Below are 12,623 nucleotides of genomic sequence, written 5' to 3'. Positions count from 1 at the left end.
GTAATTAATTATGAATGCCTGTGGTGGTGCACATTTTACATGAAACCACACTGAAAGTCACATGGAACAAGAGCCTCCTTTACTTAGGGAAGTAGCCTGAGTAGGAGAATCAATATTTGGAGTTTAATCTGTGGATATTTAAAGACAGGAACTAAATCATTCTTAGTAGCCTACTTTTTTCCCCATCCCTTTGACCTACAGATGGTAAGATATGTTTGATTTGGGAGCTTTTATATGCTTCTTTTTCTTCGTTCCTTCGTTCCTTCATTCCTTCATTCCTTCCTTTCTTCTTTTCTTCTTCTTATACTCTTCTTCTTTCTCTTTCTGAGAACAGTTCTTAGAGGAATACATCTTGACAAGTCTGTTAAAATCAAACATGTTTCTTTGAGATTGGAAGATTGGAGTTACTTTCTATGACACATTTCCATTAAGAAACATCTTAGTCTTCCCAACTGAGATAATAATTTCTCTCTTCAGTATATATTATCTTGAAATGTTCAGAGTCAATTATCAGTTGAAATGTCCATGTGTGCAGAGATGTAGATATTGAAATATTGACTTTTATTTGTCCATTTCTAAAAAATATTAAAAATATGTAAATGAAATGTTATTGGACCAATTCTAGGAAAAGTACACAATGAAACGTTATTAGTTTTAACCTAAGATTATTACAAATAAAATCTACCAGCTAATTAAAATGATGAAAAGAGAGAAAGCAGGAAATAGAAGGAAGTTAGATGAACTTGTTGCCAAAGTCTTTGGCAGAACCTTATGTGGAAAAGAGCACTGATTCTGAATTCACATGCCTTAAATTTGAGCACTGGATTTTCTGGGATTCCCTGTATAATCTCACAAAGATCACTTGAACCCTTTGGTCCTTGATTCCTTTTTTCTAAAATTGGATGGTTTTTTAGTACCTAATCAAGCAATACAACAAAAGAGAACCTAGGACCATATGACAAAGTTATATAAATAACGCTATGATTCAACATAGTGTGTTTAAAAAAAGATCAACCATTGACCAATTATTCAGTATGTGTTACATTTCTTAAAAAATAAAGTGGTATATCTCAGTAGTGAATTCCAAGCTAACAATGGTCTTTTATATTGAGTGGCAGCATAATATATTAAGTTCAAGTAAATATTCCTTACTTTTGGTATCTGAGAATGTAGATATAAACACTTACCAAGTTATTAGTTGCCCAGGACTTGAAAGGTATTACTCGGGGTACCTATAATTATAGTACAGGGTTATATCACGTGTGTGGGTGTTTGTTTGTTTGTTTGTTTGTTTGTTTTGTCATGTGTGTTTAAATAGAGAAGTATATTGACATTCAAATTGGTAATGTCTGACACTCATAGTTTGACACTGAGTGTCTCCTGTGTGGTTCCAGCCCATATTCAAAATAAAATAAAGACACAAATTGCTTTCTTTAGGAAAAATATGAGTAGAATGCCAAAGCCCATCAGATGGGTGGTCGGGGAGGTCTTCCCCTATATTCCATCTATCTTCACATTTTATGAGAACTAAAAGCCCAATCAATAATTTAACAAGCTAATGGGCATATTTTTAAACACCAAGAAATCATACTGAAAAAGAGCACACCAGCAGGACCACAAAAGCAAAGATGAGTGCTTATCTTGAAAAGTACTGTGCTGTGGCATGAGCTCAGGTCAGGCTGCCCTAAAGAGGGGTGCATCTCTTGTTCTACAAAGCTATTGTTTTTTCTGTATTTGTTATAATAATGTATTTTTTCCTGATGAACATGTATCTGACTACTCTGTAAATGATTTTCTTTTCAAAGGTACTATAAGGCACAGAACTAATATTCAAATACTTAATGTCTACTTCATGTAAAAATGTATGCTCTGAAAAATGATGTGAAATTCTAATTTAAGATACTGTATTCTGTATTCTGGCTATGGATATTAACATCCATACAATTTACCATGACATTCTGTTGTCATACAAGTAAGAAAAGCAAGGAAGCTATTCTGGTATTGGAAGTCTGAAAATAGTTTAACTCAATTTAGAGGAGGTTGTTGCTTCATTTTATGAATAAAAACTAGGCCTTTGTGTTTTTATTTTATTTTTCTCTTTTTTCTTTCTCTGTTATTTGGATGTTAGTGACCTCATAAGAGGCAAAGTAAAATGCTATGCGAAACAACAAATTCTATAATTTTTTTCTTTTTTTGTCAAATTGTATCATTTTCAACTAAACACTCAGGAGGATAGCCACTTGCCCACATTTATATAATACTTTTCTATTTGTCACTATAACAGTCCTTTTGCCCATATTTAAGGATTATCCGTGGAGTTCAATTATTTTTCTCCGATTCCTTACTATCAAGATTTGTATATTACTGTATTTAAATCCTCCCTTTTCTGTGGACTATAGTTACATCATTAAGTGGATTTATTTCACAGGCAATGATCTTCTCAGATTTGGTGGAAGCATATTGCATCTAGCATTCAGAAAAGCTGTTTTATGTTTCTAATGAATAATTAGACTATGAGAGTGCCTTCAAGTTTGGTGTTCGGTTTTACACCAGATAAAAGGAAGAAATTAGACTCATTTCACGGTGGTTATAAGGGAGTTAAGAATGTCGCCATTTGAGGGAGGGACGCACACAGAGGTGTGGAAAGCAACAGAGAGGCAGCCCAGAGGCAGCTTGATGACAGAAACTGGGGCTCCCAGACGTCAGGGACTCCCTGGGAGGCCTGCCACAGTCAGCCTACAGACATTAGCACTTGCTATCTTGTTCTTAAACTCATTCATTGAACATGATGCTTTTGCCTGTCTGTGGGGCATGAAAGAGAAAGTCCTGCTTGTCTGAATCCGTGTGGGTCAGTGTGGGCCTGTGAGCTGCAATATCGTGAGGTACAGTGAGCTGCATCGCTAAACATTTGTACCAGCGGAGCACAGTTGTGCCTTTTCCAGACGATGCTTTGGGGAGTATTGAGCAAGAGTATTCTTACTGTATAAGTAAGAAAATAACACTCAAAATAAATAAAAGGACAGGATAAGCAGAGGGACATGCACGGTCATGTGAAAAATAGCAGCAATATATCACAGTCCTGTGAAAACTTAATTTGCTACTATTTCATGTTGCACATTCTTTGACTTCCCTTATTTATGCTTCGAACTACACCTGTTCTTAATTTAACTCATTCTCCCTACACTCTCCGAATAGGTTTTGTTTTTAAACAAGTCATTGGTCCAGCAATGCTAAACCTAAAATGTCCTGTCTGCACAATAGGTGCTTTTAGCAAGTCAGATATGCACGGTAAAGCTGCGCTTGCAGAATTTTTCTCTCAAAGTGGAGTCAATTGACCATGTAGCAGCACTAATTTGTTTCTAACCAGTGAGGCAGGTAAACAGGCTGCCCTGTACAACAGTGACTGCAGCCATCATGGCCGGGACGCTCCTTCCGTTCTCAGCAAAGGGACATTGAAATGCAGAAGCATGCCTCAGCTTAGCACCACACAACGTCTCCAGACTCTGCTTCCCTCTAAAGGCAGATTTTCCATTTGCCCTGCATTAAGTTTGATACTTCCATTTAGAAAACAAGGCTTGTTCTCCTAAGGAAATGCTGGATAAATGACTTAAAACTAGTCTGGGACAAAAATCTTTTAAAGGCATTATGTTAATACCCTAATGAAATGATAATATGCATCTGCCCATGATACAGAAATAATCTTTACTGCACTCTCCAAGCAGTATTTGTATTTACAATTTTGTCAGATTGTAGACACTCACAGGTGCCTTAAAGTTCCATCTTAAAATCATAATGCTAGAGGGCGGACAGTAGATTTCTAGGACACTATTATATTTTTTCAGGCGTTCAGCCGGCAGCCTGGTTTTTCATAATAATTTCAGTCCTGAGAAACTATAATTATCCTGAAGCACACTACTTATACTGTCTTATTTCTTAATTACAGTAGTGACATGAGATAAATGCATACTTATTGGGATCAAATGCATATTATTCTGTGGTGATTATAAAGAAGTTCTCATGACAACAATTGCAATTATACGGTCATCAACTACTGATACTATGTTATGTTCTAGAAACTCTGTAATTAAGTCCTGCCAAGAGGACACTTCCTATTTGGGGTGGGGGGAAGCTTAAAGAGAGAGAAGGTGGTCAATGTAAAAATTACTGACAGACATAGATACCCCGAGCCTGTTCAAATGATTCCACATGAATCTCAAATAAGAACGTTGTATCAACAAACATTTGGGGGATTTGATTTAAATTTCTATCGAAACAAGCTATGTAAAGAATCTTCTTTAAAATAGCCTTTCTCTTTTCTGACCTTTAAAATAAAAAGCTTTGAATACACCCCACGGGAGGAAGAATGGACTGGAAATATGATAGGAGCGATACTGCCTTCAAAGATAAATCTGCAGGCGATCAGTAATATTCTTTCAAATACTATAATTCATAGTTTTAAAAGTTTTCATGTAAGATTCCAAAAATAATTTATCTTCTGTCATTCCAATTTAAAAGAAGAAAACTTTAAGTTTCCAAGAAACTACTTACATAGATTTTCCACTTTTTTCTATAGACAGATGTCTTTGCTTTTTGTTTCAAAAAAGGCAGAAGGGAAAAAAAAAGGATGGATGTCAAATTCTATGTATTAAACTGTTTGGGTGAAGGTGTCAGGTATATCGTGTGTCAGATTTGGGAATCAAATGGCCTGGGTTTTAAATTCTGCTCTGCCATCGACTAGATTTGGAACTTGGACAAGTTACTTAACTATGCCTCAGTCTCTTCATCTGTAAAAAGGGACAACACCTGTACCTACCTCATAAGAATTATGTCTTAAAGTATTTAATCTTTTCATATATGTAAAGGGCTTAGATTCATGCCTTGCATGTAGTAAACACCATATACTTTTTCATTATTATTATGCTTTTTTTTGTAATTATTTTATGGTATTATTTTATGCACTAGAGGGATGTGAAAGACAATGGGCCAAGCTCTCCCACTCTCTTTCCCGCCTTCAACCATGGTGAGGAGTATTTCTAATCATCTTAATGGGCTTTCCTCATAGAATTTTTTTCAGCATTCTAATATAGCACATTGAAAGAGAATTTTTTTTCCCCAAAGTAAAAAGGGCATTCAATGAACCTGATATCTTTAACTTACAACTTACTCTGGCAATACTTTGCCAGAGTATTGTTTGTTTTGTTTTGTTTTTTTAATTCTGAAACAAGCTATTGCCTTGTTACTTTTAACACAAAAGGTATCCTCTTTGGACATTTACAGTTATCTAATGACATGTTCAGTCTTGGGCACAATAGTTCTGCAGCGTATAACTTTTATTGTATGGCTAGCATTCTAACCAGGTTGCAATGACATGATATTAGAAAGGCTACTGCAAACCCATTTTTATTTTCACAATAGTTCAAGCAACCCAAATAAGCACACCAAGAACTATAAACCCTTAAAAAAGAGTCAGTTAGCATCCATAAAAAAATTAGCCATGCAACACGACTTTCTATATACTGACCTGTGGATATTATTTTCTGGTTAACGTCACATGTTATATTTGTTTTAATGTTATCATTTCTAACATTCTGTTACTGTTACTTTTCTAATGAAGTTAATAAAGTACTTAATTATATGTTAATTTCTCTGAAATACTTACAGTTCTAAATAATAAGTAATAAAGTAAGTTTTTGAAGTATATGCAAATATAATGAGATTGAGGAACAAGTACAAATATTGTATATTAGAAAATTATTAATTTTCCCTTTTTATGACTTGCATTAGTCATCTCTACATGCAATCTCTACAATTTAGATCGAGAATATACAAATTCTCCTTCATTTAATATTTTAAAATTCCAACTGTAATCCCTGATGGATTGTATATCAGATTATATCTATAATCATATTCAAATTTTTTGTTTCTGTTTCCGGAGCAATCAATCTAGATTTTACTTTTTCCTAGTCTCTGATCTACAAAAATGCTATGATATTTTTAGAGTTAATATAGAGATAGGAAATATTGCAAAAGGATTAATAAGTATGGAGGAGTTTTTTGGCTACCTGCAATCAATTTCCATGCAAACATTAAAAATTTCTCCATTGCAGTAAAAACTTCATTAGACCTTTGAGTCTAATTCCAATTTGAGTCTAATTCTAATTCAATCTGTATACATATCTAAACCAGTAAAGATCTGGAACAATTGTTTTGTTTTAGAACTAGTCTAATTCTGGTTCTTCACTAGCCTGGAAATTATTAGGTTATTGGGTTTGATGATGTTGATTCTACAAAAGGAAAAAACTGATATGGAAATTAACAGTATACTTTTAATGAACAGTGAGGGGGGAAAGAAAAACCCAAATTTCAATTTCCATTTTAAGAGTGAGTTTAAGGGTGATTTTAAAATAGAAATCAAATATGCGGCTTTCCGCTTGTGTTAATCTGTGCAAACTGCCATATGAAGATACCATAGACTGGGTGGTTTAAACAACAGACATTTATTTTCTCACAGTTTTGGATGCTAGAAGTCCATGACAGAGGTGCCAGCAAATTTAGCTTCTGGTGAGACCTATCTTCCTGGTTTGTAGACAGCAGCCTTCTGGCTGCGACAGAGGGAGGGAGAGAGATGGGAGTAGAAGGGGAGAGGGGAAGATGCAGAGAGAGACAGAGGGAGGAGGAGAGGGAGGGAGGAATGGAGGGAGAGAGGGGGAGGTGAGGTAGAAAAAGGAGGAGAGAGGAAGGGAGCAGGGAAGAGAGAGAGAGAGTGAGTGCAGTTATTTCTTCCTCTTATAAGGGTTCAAAACCTATCAGGATGCCTGGGTGGCTCAGGTCATGATGTCAGGGTCCTGGCATCCAGCCCCTTGTTGGGCTCCCTGCTCAGTAGGGAGCCTGCTCCCTCTCCCTCTGCTGCTCCCCCTCTAACAAATAAATAAATAAAATCTTAAAAAAAAAAAAAAAGACCTATCAAGACTAGGGGCCTGCCCTTATGACTTTGTTTAACCAGGATTACCTTCCTATAGGCCTAGTCTTCCAAAAGTCACATTGGATGCTATGGTTTCAACATATACATTTGGGAAGAACACAATTCAGTTCATAACACCACCTAAAATGATGATCACACTTCTCAGGAAATTCCAAGGGTAGGTGAGGTCCTGCCTAGAGCTTCCTTGCCACTTTTGAGCTTAAGGATGTTACATTTTATGGTCATCTTCATTTATCTTTTATCTTTCAGATCAGCATTTTCATGACCCATTTGTCGAACTATGGGAACGACCGCCTAGGGTTATATACCTTTGTGAACTTGGCCAACTTCGTGCAGAGCTGGACCAACCTGAAATTGCAAACTCTGCGTCCAGTGCAACTAGCCCACAAATACTTTGAGCTCTTCCCTGAGCAGAAAGACCCTCTCTGGCAGGTAACACTAAGCACTGTCTCCTGTGGTGGAAAGGAAGAAACGAGTGCCTAATTTGTATTAGGAACTCTGTTGGAGGTATTAAAACTGACGTTTAACCCAAACTTCTTTTTTATTCGATAGTTTCATTCTCTTCAATAACATTTTTTGTTGGTTTTATGAATTAAGTGTATTTTTTGTTTTTCTGGGGTTTTGCTGGTGGGTTTGGTTGTTTCAGAATTTTTGCTTTGAGGATGCTGTTTTACTGTTGGTGTCTTCTCATTGTTAATCATTTTGACTCTCATTCAGTGCGAGCATGAATTGGCAGTAAAACGGTTAGGCTCTGGGTATCTAGGGAGATAGAAACCAAGAGCATAGTAATCTAAGACCCTGGAAGTAAACCTTACATGTATATACAAACGCAGATAGTATAAATAAAAAGGGAAAAGCAATTTTTACTACATGCTTATACAGATCCTGTCTTTAGTATGTCTCCGTATTTCTTTTAAATCTAACTAATCTTTCACTAGGACCAGATCTACTGGTAAAAGAAAAATTGTCAGTTTTAGGACTGCTTTTACATATAATTCAACTTCACGTGGGAGCCACTCAGCCGCCATGTATTGAGAATGTAAACTATCTGCTTCTTAGCAGTTATCTAGGAAAACGCTGCCTCCCACTTTCTTGGTTCTTTTTGCATTACATTACATTGACCCACACGATCAAGAAGCTGGCTGCAGAGAGCAGATCACGAAGAGCCCTGCTAAGCCGTTGGCAGAGGAGTCGCACCATCATTACTGAGAAATCACTATGAAACAGACTTCTTACCAACCTCTCTCTCTCTCTCCTCAAGACCATGTGTTTCTCTTTATTCCATAATTCGTGTTTCACGTATAGACTCTGTTGTCTGTACCGTCAGGAATTCATCCAACACATGCTTATTGAGCATCTACTACGTGTAAGGTAAGGCTCGTCGCTCTAGAGAATACACAGAATGAAACAGTGTTTTCTCTCAAAGTCGGTGAAGGGTTTCCTTGCTATTCTGGTTCATTAGTATATATTTCAGAATGTGTTTTAAGACAGACTGCTACAGTAAGTCATACTTTGTTCTGATGATTTATTCAGGAACTCTTTACCATTGGTGTTTATGTTGAACTACACATTCCAATTTTTTCACCCTTCTAATAAGTCTAATATATCTGGTCTATAAGTTAGATAAATAAAGACATAATTATTATGGTGTATATAATCATACCAAGTAACTGCTGGATTTCATAAAAGCAAAGCATAAATAGCATTACTCAAAAGTGCTCACACACTTATAGAATTGATAAATCATTGATAGTAAATCAGTTCTTTTCTCACACGTGTTTATTTATGAGATATCTATAATTCATGGTATGGTATCAATAAAAAGTAACCAACTTAACAAAGGTTGCAAACAGTTAACATATAAAAAATGAGTCAATAGCCCCTAACTTTAATCTTCCTTTTCCTTTAGAGACAGAAAAATTTTTTTAGATGAAGGATTTGTATCTCTTACTATTGTGTGATTTTTTTAAATTAAGAATTGTATTTATTGATATTGGGTCAATATCAGCGACATTGTTCCTTTTGGTGAGGAATAAATATAATCAAAGTTACACCATCTCTGGGACATCTGGGGCTCAGTTGGTTAAGCATCTGACTCTTGATTTCAGCTCAAGTCATGATCTCAGGGTTGTGAGATCGAGCCCCATGTTAGGCTCTGCATTGGGCATGCAGCCTGGTTAAGATTCTCTCCTTCTCCCTCTGCCCTTCCTTTCTTTCTCTCCCTTAAAAAACAAACAAAAAGGATACACCAGCTCCAATATGATTGGTCAATTTGATGATTCTAAATATTGATTGAATTTGTGTTAAATATGAAATTCTGTGTTAGTTGATTGGGGGTGTAAATGAAAACTAGAAACAGAAAACAGAACTATTTCTTCTAACTATATAATTTTGAAGACATAAGAACATAAATATACACAATACATTTGTAAGTCTGACAATTTTGCATAGCATCATAGAGTTATTCCTAGGTAGTTCTTAGTAAATGATAAAATTAATCAGAAAAGGCTTCAGAGAGTTCACAAATTTTTGTTATTGCTCTTGTCATTTGTATGTTTAGCAATTTTAGTATATATTATCAAAATAGCTTATTACAAACATATTTAAATGACATTGAAGAGTAAATATTTACTAAAAGAATCCCATTTTATCAAGTGGATTATATGGTTTCTTTTGACTGCAAATAAAGTTGCAAGCATTTCTCATTAACAAAAGTGCCATGTATTCTAAAATATGTTTAAAAAGGAAAACAAGAAATAGAAAGCAGAAGAGCAGTTAAGTTCAAGAGGGAATTATTCAGATACATGAGATTTTGAGAACAGTTGATTTATTGAAGCATATCTGATAAACTTCGCCGTGATAAACCATGTCCACGAGACTGCAAATGGTTAAGTAGAGATAAAGTGCGTAATACTGTCTGAGTCCCTTTCCCTGGCGGTTATCTCTTCTTTCCATATTCATATTTATAATGATAAATAGAGCAGCTGTAAGCATTATCATCATGTTCTTTAAATAAAATGAATTTAATTTTACAAAAAAATATGAGCATAACCAGCACTAATTAAGTGTTTTGTAGCCCACTCATCACAGGCCTACAGAGTCAGGATAGATGAGTATTAAGGGTCTGTCATTGTTATACATTCTCAAAATTCAGGTACTTTTTTGTGTTTCTAAGCATGCCTTCTTATTTAGTGTATTTCACTTTTAAAAAGTAAGTCAACTGTTATTTTTCTATAGATTTTTAATTCACACTTTTTTATTACTACAAATTCAACTAAAACATGAATAATGATGATCTTCACATCTATTTAGTTCCCTTTGGTTCTTTATGTAAATTTTCATTAGCACCAACTACCATATATGTGAAGCTGCTTTGTCACCTAATTAAAAAGTGCAATATGAGTATCTATCAGTGGACAGCATGGTAAGAACAACACAGAATGTGTCTGTGCTCCTTCACTGGAAGCGCATTCTTTCCAAGCTGCTAAATGTGAGAATATATGCTGAGGACACACATGCAACTCTATCCCTTGAGTTTATCCTCCTCAGTGTAGTCCCGAGTGTGTAAGATTCTTAAAAGTGTTCTCACGGGTTCCTGTTAATTCATACCCCTTCTCTGTTTGGGGAGAATAATTACTATGAAGCATGGAAAAGTAGGATTTCCTTTTTTTCTATTTTTTTAACTCTCATTATAGAAACCAAAACCACAACATGGAGGCATTTAGAAGGTCAGATTCTTGCACATTCGTTAATCGATGCTTTTAAGCTCTCAAGCTGTCAGGTTAGCTCAGCCTCAATCTTCACTCAGTCACTCCAGACTCTCACTATCAACAAACATGCCAAGCGTGATGTGGATTCCTGCTTGCCCGTATAACCAAGGGAATGCTCAAAGAGCTGCAGTGTCTCTCTCTCTCCATGCCAGTATCCCCAGGATTAAAGAAGCAGGGAAGAAAATCACAGGGTGCTAACCTTAGGAAGTTAGCACCTTTGTTCACTCTAGCTGTGAAATCATCCAACTGCAGCTTAGAAATGATGAGATTTGAACATCTGTCACATAAACAAATCACAAGGTCTAGTGAAATACACCCTATAGATTCTGTTATTATATACCTGTTGAAGAAATAAATGAATTCTGACACAGAGAATTAGAGATTGTAAGAGCAGGAGAAGAAGTTAAGGACATCTAGCCCAACCTTTTCATTTTAGAGAAGACACAGGTGACACCCAACGAAGTGAAATATCTTGTTCTAAGTCACTTGGATTCTTAGGGACAAAGTCAGGAGTACAGCTCATGTTCTCTTATTCCTACTCCAGTGTAGGTCCGACCACACCAAGATGGTAGTTTTATGTTTGGAAAAATAAATCTACTTCTATCATCGACTCTCTGTGGGTTGAAATTTCAGGCATACCTTGTTACTTTAGAAGAATCTGGCGGTGTATTCAGTGTGAATTTATTTGACCTATACTTTTGAAGTACCTACATAATAGAAAGGTCTTTGCTTTCACAGAACTTACAAACCATAATAACTCCTGGTTATGTGAACAAAATGACGTTATGAATTTGTTTTCATATTTATTCCTCTCTTTGCCACTCTCTACCTTATTTATGACTCTGTTCTTGCACTTACCATATGGTCTTACAGACACTTATGCCTGTCATACAACAGCTCATGCAAACCTTAAGGGGTGAGGCTATGTTTATTCATGTTTGTAACCTAGAACCTAGCATAGTACCATAGTTGCCGTCATTAAAATCACATGAATGAATAAGCAAAAGCAGAGGTGGGTGTGTGGGCACAGAGAACAGTCAAAGTGGCACAGTTGTTTCTTAGAGAACAGTAGGGATCCAGTGGGAAATAACCTTGAAAAGCATATATAAGGCAGCTGGGAAATCTTTGAAAGCTACCAGAGTCCTCTGGATTTAATAGGCAGCAAGGAGCAACTATGTGTAGGTTCCGAAGATGAGACTAAAGTAATTTAAAGAAGAAAAAGTTGACCAGTAAAGATTACACAAGAAGCTTTTTGCAGGACACGTAAGAACAGGGAGGGACAGAAGTTAGGACAATAATGTAGTCATGAGAGAGGAAAACCCTGAGTAGCTTCATGGTTGGGAAAAAAGTGAGACCTTTAAAGAAGTGTGGTAGAAATTGTTTGTGGGTGAGACACAGAGAAGAAAGGAAAACTGATCTGCAAGTAATCACCCCACAGCTGGGGAAATAAGAGCTCTGTAATTTCATATTTTTCCTTTCCATTTATTCACCTTTTAGCCTTTCAGGTGAAATAGCCAGAATAGTTTCTCATTGCTTCATAGATGGCACAGTAGAGTCATAGACATCATTATCATCTTAACATATTTTTTTCCTAATCATAGTTTGAATTTATGTATTTGTTACGTTTATCTTCCTAATTCAGACTAGTATTTAAACCCTTCAGGAATCCAAATACGTAGGTAATTCCTCATGATTTTAATTTTTTTAATATTTGTTTTATTCACTGAGAGAGAGAGAGAGAGAGAACATGAATGCAGAGGGTGGAGCAGAGGGAGGGGAGAAGCAGACTCCCCCTGAGCAGGGAGATCGCACAGAGTTCGATCTCAGGACCCTGGGATCATGACCTCAGTCTAAGGCAGATGCTTAACTGA

General features: G+C 36.0%; 1 protein-coding gene across 1 annotated transcript in view; it reads left to right on the top strand.

Annotated features, from left to right (window-relative positions):
• NDST4 (N-deacetylase and N-sulfotransferase 4) overlaps nt 1-12,623 on the top strand; it is a 239,291-nt gene that overhangs the window by 193,286 nt on the left and 33,382 nt on the right. Inside the window, exon 6 of the mRNA XM_045798645.2 lies at nt 7,232-7,414. Within this exon, the coding sequence (XP_045654601.1) occupies nt 7,232-7,414 (183 nt within the window). The remainder of the gene's footprint in view (nt 1-7,231; nt 7,415-12,623) is intronic.

The sequence above is a fragment of the Ursus americanus genome, chromosome 13, assembly GCF_024610735.1.
Source record: "Ursus americanus isolate L20-20 chromosome 13, mUrsAme1.1.p, whole genome shotgun sequence".
Lineage (NCBI taxonomy): Eukaryota > Metazoa > Chordata > Mammalia > Carnivora > Ursidae > Ursus > Ursus americanus.
Note: the sequence above shows the minus strand (reverse complement) of the source record. Positions and strands in the feature narration are given on the sequence as shown.